This window comes from Lissotriton helveticus, chromosome 1_1, assembly GCF_964261635.1.
Source record: "Lissotriton helveticus chromosome 1_1, aLisHel1.1, whole genome shotgun sequence".
Lineage (NCBI taxonomy): Eukaryota > Metazoa > Chordata > Amphibia > Caudata > Salamandridae > Lissotriton > Lissotriton helveticus.
The window spans coordinates 2,087,651,532-2,087,670,238 of record NC_136057.1 but is presented as its reverse complement, the minus strand read 5'-3'; the positions used below and the strand labels follow the sequence as shown (position 1 = coordinate 2,087,670,238).

Here is an 18,707-nt window from a genome sequence, read left to right as displayed (position 1 = left end):
CGCGGAGCCCCACTCCGCACACTACGCCCAGGGTTAGTTAGCACAGTGCGCGGTAATAAAGTGGGCTGGGAGACTCGATTCTTCAAAAGTCGCTTACATTTGAGAACAGACTTTCTGAACTTTACCAAACTGCACCAATGTTTTTTTTAAAGACAATGCAGGTTATGTTTATATAACTCGGGAGTAGGGCGTTCGCTAAAAGGCAGGCTCGGTTCTTCGCAGGTGCCTTGCAGTGCTATTTTCGCCACTGGGGTGCGGTCGCTGTGGCTCTGCAGGAAGACACTGGCTCTGCTGGAACCTTGAACAGCGGCGTGCCTGCCGTCCCTGCCTCTGGACAAAACAGCCTGCATGTGTGTCTTTTTTTTTTTTTTCAGACAGCCATGTTTTCTAAATATACAAAAGTTTGCCTGGAAAAGGTAATTGTACATTTCTCTTAGATGGCGAGGCCCGAATTGGTAGCTTTGAGGGCCGTCATGCATTTTGTGATCGTGGAAAGCTGTATGTCTGATGCCCATCTAGAAAGTCTATAGACTTTCTTTGGTTACTGGTACAAACCATGCCCTGCTTAGCCATGTATAATTGTTTTGTTCAAATGTTAGTTTCGACCAGGTCAGCATTTTGTGCGCTGGCAAACAGGATGAGCACCGCATTAACACACAGAGTCACTTTTCAAGTTCCGTTAATCTTCAGAAGCAGAGCTCAGCTGGCAATGGGTGTCCTTTAGGTATGTGAAATGCAAACTTGGCACAGGAAAGACATCAGTTGTATGTTTTCCCTTCAGAACTCAGGCCCAGCCTTCATCCCTTCTCTTTTACTAAGAAGATCCCTTCAGGGGCAGCGCTCACTCCCTCAACTTTCATACTCATCTTCCTCTATATGTAATCCAATTTATACTTTGAAATGGCTTGGGTCAGGTATATGTTTATTTTGGCATGGCTTAGAAATGCTTAAAAATGCTCAGTTTTACCGAAGAAAACCTGGTTTAAATGTTTTTCATTATTTTGTATTGATAAAACGTTTTTTTTTTATAAATGTCCTGAGGAGCCTGGGCCCTTGGTATTATCTAGTTCGCATTCCTTTCATGGTGTGGCTGCCCAGTTCAAATGTTTAATTTCACACACAGTTACTAATGCAAACCTTTCAATGTGAACTCTGCAGGCTTTCAAATTTTAGACCCACACATGCATGTCTTTGTAAAATTAGATGTTTACCAAACGATATGAGGCTGTGAAGTCCGATGTCATTACCATGAAACAAATCAGAAATTTCCTAACAGACTCGTCCTTATATATATATAACACGGCTCAAGTCATTGAGGTTTAAACTGTTATCCACGTATTTCCGATTGATCCTCAATCTCTTCTTTTAACCTGTGGAGTTGTTGGGGCTTGGTAACAATCCTGATAGGTAGAGTACGCTTTTGGTGGTTACCTGCTGGATACAGGTTATAAAGAGTGGTAAAACAAGACACAAGTGTGTCTATTGTTAACAAAAAGTCTAACCTCACAGAGGAAATGTGAATGATGGAATGTGCACCTTTTGTCTTTTTAGTACAAGAACTCAAATACATAGCTCATCTTATCACAAGTACGTTTGTACACCAAGGTATATAGTTCACCACACGCACATCTATGCACTGATGTGTATATAGCTAATTTATATGTGTACAATAAGAGGCACAGTTTGTATGAATTCAAGTTTATCTTCAGCCCTCAATGAAGACGATACTTGCATTTACTCCCTTTTCTGCATGGGGGATTAATATGAGTTGTGTGATCATTAGTGGCAAGAGGGAGTGTATGTTCATGTATATCATGGGGTACACTGCAGGGAGAGGTCACTGCCAAAACCTTAGTACTCACAGGGCACTGCTGGGGAAGAAAACAAGTTACTTACCTGTAACTACGGTTATCCAGTATTGGTATCTTTCATAGATTCACATGCCTGAATCATTCCCCGTCGACGAGGGGGGAGTCCCACGGTAAATAAAAAAGCAGTGCAAAAAGCACTTTGTAGTAGTAGTAGGCCCTAGGAATAGGCCTGAGGCCTAAATTATAGTAGCCTATCTACCTCATTATGTAAAAAAGACCAAAGTCTTTGCTCCAACCAATCAGCTCACAGCACCCTCCAGAACCCTCTCTGCAGAGCTAGCTCTCCTCAGATTTTCGTAGCACAAGTGGGAACAAGTATCCCAATCTTAGAGAACTGACTCTCCGGGGAGGAGGGTGGGTGCATGTGAATCTATGAAAGATACCAATACTGGATAACCGTAGTTACAGGTAAGTAACTGTTTTCTTATCCAGTATTGGGGTATCTTTCATAGATTCACATGCCTGAATCAGAATAGCAAGCAGTAAACCTGGCAAAGTCGGTTGCGGATGGTGGGAGACTTATTGTAGTGCACCCCCATGAATGTACCGTTAACAACCAACAATCGGCTAGAGATTGACCTATTAACAAGTCATCTTCCGAACCAACATAGAAATCATGCAATTTCCTACAGGAAAGGAACCTTAGTATCATAGAAACTCAGTATATGATAACACATGTCTCTATATTATAAACAACAACTTGAATTGTATGTACTTTGTAAGAAATAAGCCAACGTTAGAACCTGAATGTATTCCTATGGAAACATGTGGCGTAAAAACGGTTTGGCCCACTGCCGCATCATTCTGATTTGCTGATTGTAGGCAGTAATGTTTTGTAAACGTGTGGACATTCTTCCATGTCGCAGCACGGCAAATGTTTTCAAGCGTCACCCCTGCAAACAAAGCTGCAGATGCTGCCACAGCTCTTGTTGAATGAGATCGAACAGACCTTGTCAATGGTCGGTTAGCCTTGATGTGACAGAACTGGATGGCAGAGGCTATCCATCTAGAAAACGTAGCTTTAGTGACCGCTATACCCAATGTAATCTGGCCATAAGTCACAAACAGATGATCTGATTTTCTAAAAGTCTTGGTTCTCTGGAGTAGAAGTTTAAGCATCTTTTGATGTCTAAAGAATGCAATGTTCTGTCCGCTGGGGTTGAAGGATTTGGAAAGAAAACATGCATGTCCTTAATCTTACCGGTTCGTTAGAGTGAAATTGTGTCGGTACCCTAGAAATGAACCCAGGATTCGACCAAAGGGTGACATAGTTCCGAGGAAAATGTAAAAGTGAGGTGTTCCTCATAGTGAAAGCTTAGATTTCACGAACCCTTTTTTCCGAAGTAAGAACCAGTAAATGGGCAACCTTCCAGGTGAGGAATCTGAGAGCTGGTTTATGGATCAGCTCAAATGTACACTGCATGAACCGCACTAGCAATGCAGAGTGCTCACTCTGGGAGGGTGCTCGCACTGGAGAGAAAGGCTCGGAAAAGCCCTTTCATAAACTGTCTGACAAGCGCTGAAGAGCAGAAAAAAGAACATTTTTAACATTTCCTAATTCTGGAAAGAGCAGCAAGACGCATTTTTTTTGTTGAAGAAAAAACTAAGCCCAGACTTGGCTAGAAGAGCAGATAATGGAGAACTTGTTCTGCAGTAACTGTAATTGAGTGAATTGCTATCACCTCACACTAACCGCAAAATCGCTTCCATTTGAGGCGATGAGCCTTGATTGTGCCTCGGGCTCGAGAATTGGCCAAAATTTCACAACAGTTCTTTGAAACGTTGATGCCCTTGAACTCTAACAAATGATAAGCTGTGCGTGCAATAGTAATGACTATGGATCCGGACGAACCACTTGATCTCCGTCCCCTGACAATATCGGAGGCCCAAGCCGCAGCCAAATGGGCCTGTCTATAAACAATAGCAGAAGTTCTGAGAACCAATATTGGCCAACGGGGTGCAATCGGAATCAGATGGTAACCTTGCAGCTTCATCTTGCAGAACACCTTCGGAACCAATGGTATTGGGGGATAACTCATAAGCACAAACCCCTGACATTTGCATGGACAGGGCATTCCCTCTTGATTCCTGTTAAGGAAACCTGCTGGCATAATATCGTCCGTCCTTGTTCTCTCTGAATGCAAATGGATCCCGTGCCAGATTAACCCAAACTTGGAAAAACTGGGTTCACCTGTCCCTTTTCCGGCGTCCACTCGTGACAGTCCGACTGAGACATGCTCGGAGCATTGTGGAGAGCCCTGACGTGTTAAGCTCTCAAGACATCTTGTGCAATGCAACTTCTTCGCACAATTCCTGAACCTCTTGCGAGAGTATAGCAGATGTAGTTTCTCCTTGTGTATTGATATAAGACATGCGGATGGTGTTTGCGGTCTGTACTGGCACAGACAAACCCTCAATCCTCAAGCGAAATGCTTGGGGGGACAGAACAGCAATGTGGAGCTCAAGCCTGTTGATCTGCTGTTGTCGTTGTCTTTGAGACTATGTTCCTTGAATTCTGCAAATCCTGCCGATGACCTCCCCATCCTTCCATGGAGGCATCAATCGTTAAAACAAACCCTGGAATGGTTTGCAGGAACGTGCGACCCTGGGCAATATTCTCTGTCTGCGACCAGCAATGTACAGGATTGATCATGCACGGCGTAACCTTGATGGTATCGTCGAACGAACCCATTGGTTATTGATCTTCAAACTGTAGTTCTATCTGAAAAGGTGTCATTTTGAGCCATGCTAATGGTATGAGATGTATCGCTGAAGAGCACATCTTCAGGAACGAAACAAACATTTGAACTGAAACTGAACTTATGAAGTTAACCTTGCCCATTTTTGAAAACACAACTGGTGGTCGTGTGACAAGAATGCTTTGTTGTGGATTGTGTCTAAACCTGCTCCGAGAAAATACATTTACTTGGAAAGGACCTAACTGCAATATGCTGTCGTTGAGAATCAGCCCCAGAGAAAAAATGAGATGGGTACATCTACTGTGGCAATCCTGATTTCGTGTTCAGAAGGACCTTTAAGCAGCCAATCGTCTAGACAGGGGAACACTTGCATTCCTCAAGATCTCAATGTCGCTGCCACTAGTACCAAGTACTTCGTGAAAGGCTCTTGGTGATGACTCAGCCCAAACGGGAGCACTACGCACCTATAATGGGCGTCAGCCGCGTGAAAGCAAAAATATTCGTGCTGTTTGGGGTGGACAAGTATGTGGAAATTCACACCCTCTCCATCCAGAGAAGCCATAAAATATCCTTCGTTTAAATAACATAATTGTTGTGAAAACGAGGGGGAGGGGGACCCCTGGGCGGAGTAGTATATGGCTGATTGAGGAATTCCAGGGAGTGGCCATTGGTTACTAGTTTTAGGACACATTGGTCCGATATAGTTCCTTGTTGCTTGGAAACAAAAACCTGAAACCTTCGGGACCACGCGAGAAAAGGATAAAATGATTGGAACCTTGTGGTGATCATGGCCTCCTGTTAGTGTCTCAGTCTGGATACTTAAATCTCGTTCGTGACGGGAGAAAATAGACAGATTATCTACGGAAAGATGCCTGGCTGCAAGGCTGTACTGAGATTGATACTGTTCATCCGATTGGTTTTGGTATCTTCCTCTTGATGAAAACCCCTTTATCACGCTTCTCTGAAAGATCCGCGCCCATATTAAAGGGTGCTTAATGATCGTGCATTATCAGTGCCCGGTTTTATAACCAAGGGGGCTTCATTCAAATGTTTAGCAAACCGACAACTCTTCATCATAGGCCATGCCTAGAAACTTCGCTCAGGGCTGAAGGTAGCGGCTTTAAGCCATTCCTGGCGTGCACCTTCCAACAGAATCTTTCCTGCATCCCGCTGTCGGTCCTCAGGAATGAGGTCATTGAAATTCGCTATGTCCAACCACATTGGACGATCATAGAAACCGATCAAGGATAAAAGATTGTCAGCTCTACTAGAGGCCACTGCCAAAGTAAAGAAATATATATATATATATATATATATATATATTTTTTTTTATAAGGTCCAGACGACATCCTTCTTTGTAAGGCGGTGTGGAGATGGGTATTGCAGGATTTTAGATTGCTAATGAGCAGTCTGTGAAGTTACTGAATCTGGTCGAACGGTGGCCTATCAGATTGGATGGGCTGCTAGTAGGTACACATTATTTCTATTCTATGCGCAGAAATACTGCTGGAATAGACTTAGTCTATTATACGTACCACTCTCGTGATGCATACCTCCTCGAAACCATGAAGGATATATTCTGTTTGCCTGTAGTTGGCAGTGAAAATCTAGCTGTTGCCCACTACGTTAAGAATATATAGGATGCTCTTACCGCTGAAGCCATCTCAGCCAATCTCATGATAGACTTTGTCGTAGACATGGTCATGTAAGCGGGGTAATTGCAGACTAGCACGACGTCATAGATGACCGTCATGAGCAACCCTTCCAAACGAGGCTGTCAGACGACAGCCATATACAATGCCATTGAAGATGAGGCATTCATAAGTGAGGGCATCCGTAGATGAGGGTAACAAATGGGGCCATTTGCCCTTCGTAGATGAGGCCATCGGTAGATGCGGCCATTGGTAGATGAGATCATCAGGAGATGAGGCCATTGGTAGATAAAACCATTGATAGACAGAGCCATTGATAGACGAGGCCATTGTAAGACAAGGCCATTGGCATACAAGGCCATTATTCGAGCAAGCCCTTTACAGAGGAAGCCATTGGTAGACGAGGCCATTGGTGGTAAACGTGGCCATTGGTAAACGTGGCCATTGTAAGTGAATGATGCTGTCATAGAAGACAGTCATAGCAATACCATCATAGATGAGGTTAAAATAGGTGATATCCTCCGTAGATGAGGCACTCATAGATGAGGCAATTGAATGATGGTCAGCCATAGATGATACCATGCATAGACAGAGCCATGTGTAGTATAGACCATGCACAAACAAGGCCATATGTATATGAAGCCACCTTGATAAAGCTGTCATAGACGTCCGTCGTAGCTAGGCATTGCCATTGTAGATGACACTATCAAAGATCAGCAGTCAGATATGAGGCCGTCATCAATGTGCGGCCATCGTCGACGACCGTCGTAGACGAGGCCCGTCGTCGACGACCGTCGTAGACGAGGCCCGTCGTAGACGACCGTCGTAGACGAGGCCCGTCGTCGACGACCGTCGTAGACGAGGCCCGTCGTCGACGACCGTCGTAGACGAGGCCCGTCGTCGACGACCGTCGTAGACGAGGCCCGTCGTCGACGACCGTCGTAGACGAGGCCCGTCGTCGACGACCGCCATAGACGAGGCCCGTCGTCGACGACCGTCGTAGACAAAGCTGTGGTCGCCGATCGTCGTAGACTAAGCCGTCGTCGACGACAGTCGTAGACGAGGCTGTCGTCAACGACCACCGTAGATGAGGCGGTCGTCAACAACCCTCGTAGAAGAGGCCATCGTCGACGATCATCGTAGATGAGGATCATTTTGGTGAGGCAGTAATATTAGACATGGAGATATTTGGTATATACTCCTAATGTCCGGTCAAGAGGGCTTCCCTGATGTAGTGTCAGGGATGAAAAAAGGGAGTTGTATCCTCTGTGAGAAGTGCCTATAAAGACTCAAAGTGAATCTTATGGCTTTTATGCGCGCCCTCAGTAGCGCGACTTCTCCCTTCCACCTCACCTCATCCTCCTCAGAAGTGGCAGGTATTTATGCGCGCCCTCAGTAGGCTCCTGGCGCGACTTCTCCCTTCTACCTCACCTCATCCTCCTCAGAAGTGGCAGGTATTTATGCGCGCCCTCAGTAGGCTCCTGGCGCGACTTCTCCCTTCTACCTCTCCTCATCCTCCTCAGAAGTGGCCGGTAAAAGTTTCTGACCCAAAGCGGCCTCATCTCTCAGAACGTGAGAGTTATTGAGGAAAAGGTTAGACATAAATCATAGTCTACTACCTTGTTTACTGCCATTCTGCCATATTACCGCCTTAATTGGGTCAGAGAAATGAAGTATGAGCTTGTAATCCAAAAAGAAGTAAAACTGAAGAAAAAACTGAGCAGAGCTCAGGGAGACTCCCTTCACCCACGACGTGCGGTGAAAATCTGAGGAGAGCTAGCTCTGCAGAGAGGGTTCTGGAGGGTGCTGTGAGCTGATTGGTTGGAGCAAAGACTTTGGTCTTTTTTACATAATGTGGTAGATAGGCTACTATAATTTAGGCCTCAGGCCTATTCCTAGGGCCTACTACTACTACAAAGTGCTTTTTGCACTGCTTTTTTATTTACCGTGGGACTCCCGCCTCGTCGACGGGGAATGATTCAGGCATGTGAATCTATGAAAGATACCCCAATCCTGGATAAAGGTATATTACTTGAAAGTATCCTCTGCTCCAGGCCTTCTACACCACAAGCAATTTCAGCCCCTCATTCAGAAGGGGATGTTCAGCACCGATCTGAAGCCCAGCCCTTCAAGGGGTTGTTTTTTTACCAAGAAAAACACCCAGTAATTATTCCAAACAGGAGTCAGCAGCATGAACTGGGAACAATTCAGACCCCAACTTTTACACAAAAATAAGTTACTTGGATTTACCCTGGACACCAACCTAAGGCTCAAGGACCACCCTGCTAAGGAAACAAGGACAGCCTGGAACCATCAGACAGGATGCAATAATGTGCAAAAAAGAAAAAAAATAGACGGTAGGCGCAGACCTTCTCTATCAATGCACCCAGGATCTCAAACAAAATTACTGTATCTATCAGGGCCTCACAAATGCTGCTCAGGAATGAACTAAAGACACACCTCTTTTATGAGCACTACATCACAATGAAGTAATAGATCACTTCTCTGAGAACACTGTGCCCCTTCAATCATTTGTTGACACTGCATGGGGGTCCACAATCGATAGGATAGAATTACATCTATGATCATAATACTCAGAATAATCGGCTTCATCCAAATTATTTTCAGGGGGAAAATGGAGGTACTCCTCAGGCTGAGCTTACATCCTCCCACCCGTCAAAAAAAGAAACATAATGGGGAGCCACGGCCAATGGCCAATAGGTCAAGCGAGGCGCAGGTTGAAAAATGTTGGGAACCGTTGTACAATGACGCTAACAGGGAATTCAAGCCTATGTAATCCAGGCTACCAATATCATAACCGAAATTGTCGCCTCCCTGTATAGACACCGCAATATACAAATGTTTAATGTCTTAATTGTCTGTAAAATTCAAATAAAAATATATATTTTTTAAATAATTGGTTTGCCCTCCATTTCATTATGAATATTCATGTCCAGATTTATAGGGAAGTGGGTGAAACTGCACAATGTAAAACATCTGAACTTATTACAGAAATAAAAATAAGGGGATTTCCATTCCTCCCACAACAGCATCTGTCTTACAAGTAGAAGGCCTGAAACATGGTATTTCCAACTATTGGCAAAGCTGTTAAAATACACTTTGGAAGCTTTGTCAGAGGTGTGTCATAGCATATAATTATGGCCAACCTAGGAATTGGGCTTAACTTATCTAAAAAAAATAGGACTTTACAACAACATGCAACATGGTCCCACTTTTTGCCAAGCCTGTGGAAAACCATTCCGGCTCTTCCAAAATTCTTTATTACAAGACAGTTTAAGTAAAAGGTTCTCCGTCTCAATTAAATTATGTAAACAGGTTCTATAACCATACTAGCAATTATCTCTCACCAAGCTCTTATCCTTGGTACCACACCTCTCTATTGAGAAGAACTGCTTGCTTTTCTGTAAGCTTCAAAATATGGCACAAAGACGATCTACCAATACTCAAACAAAGCGAAGTCGGAAGCTCTAACTAATGGATACTTAAAAGATTGAAACCAATAATGTCTCCATTACACAAAGTGGAAAACAAACAACAAAACAGTGTTTACAAAGAGAGGGGTCATTGCTCCACACAGCAAATAAGGAAACTTATTGATTAAACAAAAAACTGGAGGATAACTAATGGGCAAACAAAATCAGTCTTAACCGGTTTCCTAAAGATTTTGTACACAAAAAAAGACAACTAACAAAATCTAAAGGTTGACTACTTAGGCAAAAAAATTAACTCATAGGTCTTTGACAGGAGCGTAGCGCATTCTTTGAGATTCTTCATCCATGTACAAAAAGCACCGCCAGCGGGTTTTACTTTAACAAAGGCTTCCTAAGGGCAAGATCATCAACCCACTGGTTCTCCTAGATATCGTAAGGCGTATATCAACAAAGGTTCAATAGCTTTAGATGCACTTCCTCTCAAAGGTTCATTTCCGCAATCTAGTCAGTTTGTTTCGCATTCGTCGCACAATAGTTGTGGAGTCAAATGACGCGCTAACCTGCAGTCTTGGGTCAATTTTCACAGCCGTGTATGGTATAAGCCATTTACATAGCGTTGGTTGTGCTTTTTGAAACATGGATGAAGAACCCCTATAAGGAATACGCAACACTTACATAAAGGATCTAGGAGTTATAATGTGTAGTTGACTACTTATGCAAAAAATTGTGTTTGTTGCCTCTCTATTTTGTGCACAAAATTTGAGGATTCATGGTCAATGAGCAGCTGGCCATTAGAGGTTGGCAAGGTGGGTGCACTGTTACAAGTGAATACTCTGGGTGGTGCAGCACTGGGTTCCTTGGCTGCCATTTGTTTGTACAGGGTTTCTTAAAAGACAACCAATTATCCTGCTTTCTGATCTGTTTGGGGAGACCTGTTCAGGTTTCAGCAGCCTTGATAAAATTATTTCTACCCGATTTTAAGCAGGGTATCATCAAAAAAGGAATGTCATTCAAGAGCATACATTCAACTTACAAGTTAAAAAGGTTACAAAGACTAGATAAGGCTAATCGCATGGTCAGTGTGAAATGTTGGTGAAAATAGCTCATTTATATCAAACTATCAACATTCAGCAAAGTGTGCCAGGATCTGCATTGCTTCAAACGTTACCCACTGCGTTACAGCTGTCTTCAATTTTCTCCCGAGGTTTCTGTGGCGTCAGGATAAAGATCATTTCTTTCTTCATTTGCTGTAGCACCTTCTTAAGTTCAGCATTTTCAATCATAAGTTGCTTCTGTCGTAGCTCATAGTTAGTTAGCATAACTTTGTACATTTCTTCTTCATTCCTGAAAGTTTTCCATACAAAAATATTTTATGCTTAAATAGTCTAAGACAAGTAAACCACACACTTTTAGAAATGAGAGAATACTTCCCTAGATTCTCCTTACAAACTATCGGCATACTTGGAAGCACCAAACCACGTGATCACCAAAAGCAAAACAGTATAGTTTGAGGAGTTTTAGAAGAACAAACTGCATTACTGTAAAACCAAATGAAGTGTAGAAGAGCAATACCTCAATGTCCCTTTCCCAAGGGGATGGGGATTGTTGACGGCCAAATTAAAAAAAAAACAAAAAAAAAACTTTTGTTCGCTTGATAAACTCCCTACCTCAAATGAAGAAGTTAGTGCCTTTATCGCAGTTATCGTATGCTGACTTGCTGCAGGTCCTCAACCATTTAACAGTATAGTGAAGACTTTAGGATTCAGGTCTTCTTATTATTACATAATACATTGGAAGAAACAGAAAGACTCAAAGCATTTGTGTAAAAATTCACAATTTCGCTAGGATAACTTCCTTTTCCACATTTGTTACATATGTGTTCACCAGACTCAGACAGGCAAACATCACATCTCGACCCAATCCATATTTAAACAGTGTTATTTTATATCAACGTACAATATTCAATTCCATCGTCACCAACATTATGTACATATTATTCACAGTAGTCATTTAAAAGAATGACAAAGCGTTTCGGTGATCTATATATATATATATTTTTTTTTTTTAAGTCCTGAAGATGTAAACATTCAATACCAATTACATGCACAATGCTAACAGGACAATATTACAAAGGAGTGAACACTTGTGTATAGTCAAGACAATAGAAAAGATTAAAAATATATAGTTTGTGTACACAGAGCTGTTACACAAAATATAAAATATATTTAAACAAAAATGTAGTACTCCACACTTCACTTTATAGTATGTATGTATACATTTTGTTGTTTATACAGTGCAAGACCACGTATGGAGCAAGACCACGGACTCATTGTCAGTGAAATTGCTCTCCCTCCCTCGCAGCTCCACCATTAAAGTGAGGCCTTCCCCCGAGCCCCTGCACTCTCCAGTGTTGGTGTTCAAGGCTCTCCTCCACCCACAGGTTTCACCTGCGCCTCATCCCTGGTGGTCCAGTGGACCTCTGTCTCCATTCTCTCGCTCTGCTTTTTCTCTACTTTTTCACTCTTTTTCCCTCACTTTTATATCCCCCTTCACCCTCCTTCTGTGTCTTTTCTCTGTTTTTCACTCGTTTTTTACCCTCATCTCAATCTCCCCCTTTCACTCACCTTCTGTGTCCTTCCTCCACTCTTTCTTGCACTTTTTCTGCCTTATTTGCACTTCTCCCTTTTTGCCTTTTTCCTTTTTCAGCCCGTTTTTTCCCTGCCGCTGCTACCCCTGCGGCCCCTCCTGGCCAGTGCGACCGACCCAATCCAGCTCCCTCCCTGCTTCCGCCTCCCAGCTGTCCAGCCCTCCCCGACTCCTACTTAATAGCGCTGCTGCGAGACCACGCCAAAGGCAAGCCCGTCTGCGACCTGACTGCGACCAGCGCCAGGAACCCTGGATCTCTGCACCGCCAACGCTACGAACAAGAGGCACTCCACATTCTCAACCCAGGCAGCAACAACAACTGCAAGCTAGCATCACCAGCCGACACCCACAGACCCTTCAGCTGTCACTGCTGCTGGCACACCTGCAGCACCATCAAGACCACGGACCCAGCACAACCCGCCCGCAAGAACCCAACTGTTAGAAATGGGATTTCTGGTTGGCTAAGGCTTGCGCCAAAGCCAGGCAGAAACCACCACTCTAGTCAGGGCAAGGGAGTTACACCCCAAAGATAACCCCTGCTCACCCCATTGGTAGCTTGGCACGAGCAGTCAGGCTTATCCCAGAGGCAATGTGTAAAGCATTTGCGCACGCACACAGCAACAACATCCCAGGCACACTACAAAAGGAACTCCACACAAGGTTATATAAAAATAGCCTTTGTATTCTCATAACACATTAGAATAGTAAACACATAACATACACTGTGCCAACTGGCACGGGAAATATTCACAAGGGATTATTTACACAGGACAGGGCCACGTGGGCCACTGTCAGGATCAGCACTTAGCAGAAATTGGTAAAAGTAACATAGGTCATAAACATCCAACCAGTAACTACTGGTAATCACTGTACTCTACCTCAACCTGTAACATAACTTTACATTATGCACAGTCACATCAGGCGCAAATTACATCCTGCGCCAACCTCACCAGCATAAACACATTATGCAATCTCCTCACAAGTCTAAACACATTAGACCCTACCTCCTAAGTATAACTCACATTAGGGGCGTAAAGCACAGAGTGAAGTATAACCTCACTAACACAAAACTAAGGGCCAGATGTAGGTAATTCCTATTTAACGACTCTTAAATACCGAATCATACCGATTCGGTATTTAAGAGTAGGTAAATAGGAAGGAGGCATATGCAGGTAATTCTTATTTTCCAATTACCGATTCGGTATTTACCGATTCTGTAAATACTGAATCGGTATTTCACATTGATTCCTATGGGCCTTGAAGCCCGTAGGAATCAATGGGAAATACAGATTCAGTATTTACAGAATCGGTAAATACCGAATCCTGCAAGGGTGCAGGGGGTGTCACTTTGACACCCTCTAGCACCCCAAGTACAGGCTTGTGTGACATGTGGCACACATACATGCCCTAAGGGCATGCCTGTGTGTCACATTGCACAGGTGTGCATGCACAGATGTGCATGCACACCTGAATTCGGTATTTTACCACACAATAGGATTGTGTGGTAAAATACCGACTCTTAAGGGCCTGTGGCACTCTTAGGAGTGTCAGCTACATATGGATTTACAGAATCGGTATATTTACCGATTCGGTAAAATACCGAAGTGGTAAATTTACCGAATCGGTAAATATACCGATTCTGTAAATAACGACCCACCTACATCTCAAAAGCCAAATATCGGTCGGTATTTGGCTACCTACATCTGGCCCTAAATAGGTAAATCAACCTCATAAGCCTAAACCATATCTAGAGGTATCAAAACAAGGTGCATAAAACATACTAAATGCATTACATTTCCTAGCACCACATTGCATGAGCACATTAATCACATTAGGGCCTTGCGCCCTATACATCTACCAGTCCCTCTGGCCAACCGGCCATCTCCAAAGGGGGGCTCAAATGCCCTGTGTCCAGAATGTCAGGGCGCGCTGCCAGGGCAGCGCCAGTCGGGGGTGCGCCATCCGCGCAAACCTAAATGTTGAGAACAAGAACAGGGCCTAAACTCTGCAGCTGGCACTAAGTGCTGCGCAGCTGTGGAGGCCAACGTAGAGGTAAAGGAGTGCGTCTCACTCCTAGTGTCAAAAGAACATGTCCCCTGAAGAAATGCCTAAACGGTGCAGCTGCCCACTACTTGCTGGGCAGCTGTAAAAGCCATACATATGGCAGGGGCTCTCAGTAGCCCTTACACAACCACTGCGCCAAAGGTTTGGAGCCCTCTAGGCTCTGCAGGACAACCATGGGGAGCGTTGGAGCCCTCTGGCTCGGAGATCAACGATGCTCCAGGAGCCCACTGGCTCCTTAAATACTCACAGATGCCCCCAAGATGGGAGAAGCTTGCCCCCACACACTATGGGGCGCACTGGCGCTGTAGCCATGAACATGCCCACGACATTGGAGCCATCACACGGGGAAAAGTACGGGCCCCTCTGGACCCTCTAAACAATCGTGCCCATGGTTGGAGCCCGCAGGCTCTGAATTAGGAAACACGCCCCCATCATACTGGGCATCGCACTGGCACTGACCCCCACAGAGCCCCCATTCACCGGGACTCGCTCTGGGGCAGGACTCCTCCATCTGCGCTTCGCCGGGGCTCCCAACTACTCACGGAGTGCCTCGCGGCTGCACTTCTCCTGCGGGGCTCCCCTGGGCTCCTGGGAACCCCGCTCTGCCATTGGCGGCCTCGGTCGTCATGCTGGATTCCCCCGAGCCCCCTCCATCGGGACTCTCTCGCATTGGTTGCCATCACGGGGCTCTCCCCTCCGCCTGGGAGCCCCGCAACACAGCTCATGCCGGCCTCTTCACCCGGTCCCCCATCTCGGGACCGGGGCTCGTCACCGGCACTCGAGGAGGCGGGGTAGGCTCCCGACCTCCTCTCACCCACACAACTTCCTGCCGCACTTTATCTTCCGTCCGGCGGCCTCGCCCACAACCAGGCAGGCCGCGGCGGCAATCGCTGTGGTTTGGCGGCAATACAGGGTAGGCTCCTGTCATTTTAAAAAACAGCGGGGTGGGTACCCGCTTCTGACTTAATTAATAATCCGGGCAAAATCGCGGGTGGGAATCTGCGCATCCTTAAAAAAGTCGCATGTCGAGACACAAGGTGGGCACCTGCTTAAGGTAAAAGGGCAGAGAATCCCCATGAAGAGAAATGGCAGCCCGGCGCTGCAAGCAAAAGGGCAGGAGTGCTTCCTTCCAGGAAAACAACAACGCTCTGCCAACAAGTAAACAAAGCACTCACGAGGGGCTGGGAGGCACAGTAACCACCAAACCCCCTACGAATGACCCCTAAAGCAAAAAGGGTCCCAGCAACAAGGTCCTCCCGGGTGAAGAGGGCAGAAGGGTCCCAAAAGAGTCCTCCAGCATCCAGGTGCAGGGCAGGGCATCCAGGGGCTGGGCAGGGCCCAGGGAGGCAAGCCTTCCCCTGGGCCCCAGAAGCAGCATGCCCTTGGCAGTTTAAAGTCAGAAACAAGAACAAAATTATGGGGTCACAGCCCCTCTTTTATACACAGTTAAGACTTGGAACTTCCTGAGGCTCAGCCGGGAGTAGGAACATTCGCTTGCATTATTTTTAAAACTTGTGTGATATTGTGATTTTTAAAAAAGCACTTACCGCCCTTCCTGGCACCTGATCTTCCTGGCGCAGACGGCCCCGCACAGCGGAATTAGCGCTGACGCGGGAGAGTCTCCCTCAAACTTCTCGCCGCCATTGCCCACGCCAAGCCACGGGACACGCCCACTCTGAAGCCACGCCCCCCATACCGATCCACACTATAAATATGTGCAACTACCGGAAGCGCAGCGGGCGCGACGTTTGCGCGCCGAAGGCGCGCTTAAGGCAAGCTCGTCTGCGCTCGTCCGCGCAGAGTCCGGGCTTAGGGCCATACCCCTTATATGTCAGTCTCAAGAGCCCAAGCATTATAGTGTTGAAACCCTCCACAGCCTCGGGCCCCCCGCTATGGACTGCCTTTTGCATCCCTATCACGCGGAAGACATTCCACAAATCTGTCCAAAATGCAAATCATTCCTTAAACCTAAGCTGGCCCCAGACTTAACACACGAGTACTCTATGTTTCTGCTAAATTGCAGATCCCTGCCTAAACACAGAACGGAATTTGACCTACTACTAGAAGAACGCAAGCCGGATATAGTATTTCTGACGGAAACGTGGCTTGCCACAGACTCCGACCCTGCCCTAGTAACCGCCCTCCCTCCAGGCTTTCAAATCATTCGGCAGGACCGACCTGAGGGAAGAGGAGGAGGCATAGCAATTATCTATAGTGAACAGTTTCATTGCCGAGTTATCTCAGAAACAATCCCTGACTGTGACAGCTTAGCCTTCAGTCTCAAACTCTCTCCTAACCACTGCTTCTCTGGAACACTAATCTACCGCCCCCCAGGTCCCCCTAAGCAGTTCCATAACCATCTCCCTTCGATTATGGCTGATCGCGTTAGTACTTCTTCTAATTTCACTCTGTTAGGTGATTTTAACTTTCACTTTGATTCGGTATCGGATCATACAGTCACTACTCTCACAGATGACCTAGCCGCTCTGCAACTTATTCAACACGTCAAAACCCCAACTCACGTGAAGGGCTACTTGTTGGATCCTGTGTTCAGCAACTGTGCAGACCTGGCAGCCGGACCTCCAGTTCTCCCATGGACGGACCATTTACTTGTTCCCTTCACCTGGACCGCACTTAAGTCCCCTCCAACTGGACCTACGACAAGACTCGACAGAGCCTGGTCTCGTCTTCCAGTTGATGAATGGACCATTAAGCTCGCCTGCAACCAACCCCTCCAGAATGAGGACCCCCGTCTAGCCAATCAGGCTTATGAAGATTGGATCACACAAACTCTTGATGTCACTCTCCCTAAAAGTAAAATCACGCTGAAACGCCCCCATAAAACCGCCCCCTGGTATTCAGAGGCTCTTAGGGAAAAGAAACGCCAATGCAGAAAAACCGAAAGACGATGGCGTCTAGATTACTCTCCGGGAAATAAAATTCTCTACAGAGAGTCAATCAATGATTATAAAGCAGAAATCAAAGCTGCCCAAGCTGCATATTTTTCGAATAGAATCATCTTAGCCAAATCAAAACCCAAAGAAATCTTTCAGATTGTGAAAAAACTCATCAAACCCCCACCTAGTCTGCACGAAACCAAATCTACAGCCCACTGTAATAACGTAGCAGAGTTTTTCCATCAAAAAGTAAACAAAATCTATTCATCCTTTCCCCCCATAGCCACCACCCCTTCAGTTCAAACCAACACAACCATGGCAAACCCCTCTCCTCAGCCTCTACCCACTTTGGATCACTTCCCTCTTCTCGATCTTGTATCCCTAGAATCCACAGCTCGGAAAGTAAAATCTGGTTCCCCTGATGACCCAGCCCCGCCAGATGTCTTAATGTCAGCATCCCAGATCATACTGCCAACCATTATGGACGTCTTGAACGCATCCATCACCTCTGGCACTGTCCCTCCTGGGTGGAAACGGGCCATGGTCCGAGCGTTGTTAAAAAAAAAACAATCTGGACCCCTCCGATTTTGGCAACTATCGGCCCATCTCCCTTCTCCCCTGGGTGAGTAAAATCCTGGAAAGATATATCAATCTCCATTTGGTAAACTTCTTAGAAAACCACCAACTGTTAGACCCCACCCAGACGGGTTTTAGACCCAAACACGGAACAGAGTCCGCCCTTCTCATGGTTACTGAGGAATCTAGAAAAATCCTGGATCACAGAGGATCAGTGGCAGTGATCCTCCTTGATCTTAGCGCGGCATTCGACACGGTCAGCCACGACATCCTGCTGAACCGTCTGTCTAGTGTCGGAATCAAAGATAAGGCCTGGCTTTGGTTCAAATCCTTTCTGAAGGACCGCTCCTTTCGAGTCTTCGATGGGGAGTCAGTGTCCACTAGTAGACCACCAAAGTGCGGGGTTCCACAGGGCTCCTCTTTAAGCCCTGCACTTTTCAACGTCTATATGAGGCCATTGGCTGAGGTCGTCCGTCCATTTAGGGTTAAGATTATTTCTTACGCGGACGACACCCAGCTGGTGGTCTCATTGGCGCAAGAGGTCGGCACGCCAATGTCAGGCGGACTCAGAGAGTGTCTAGTGGAGTTAAAGAGATGGATGTCTTCATCATATCTCAAACTAAATGGAGACAAAACGGAGCTGATGCTCCTGGGCCCCTCCGACCCTAGTTTCTTCAACTCGCTGTGGCCCCCCTGTTTAGGCACCCCGCCGACACCTAAGGATAACATCAAGAGCCTCGGGGTGTGGCTGCATAGATCCCTTTCATTCAACATCCAGGCCACTAAACTCTCGGCTACCTGTTTTGGCCTTCTTAGAATGTTAAAAAAAAATTCTGCCCATTCTACCTTT

At 45.8% G+C, this 18,707-nt stretch overlaps 1 protein-coding gene across 5 annotated transcripts in view; it reads right to left on the bottom strand.

The window, feature by feature from the left end:
• SSX2IP (SSX family member 2 interacting protein) overlaps nucleotides 1-18,707 on the bottom strand; it is a 472,212-nt gene that overhangs the window by 206,577 nt on the left and 246,928 nt on the right. For all 5 annotated transcript variants that reach the window (XM_078645587.1, XM_078645605.1, XM_078645619.1 and 2 more), the window contains exon 8: nucleotides 10,847-11,018. In XM_078645587.1, the coding sequence (XP_078501713.1) occupies nucleotides 10,847-11,018 (172 nt within the window). The remainder of the gene's footprint in view (nucleotides 1-10,846; nucleotides 11,019-18,707) is intronic.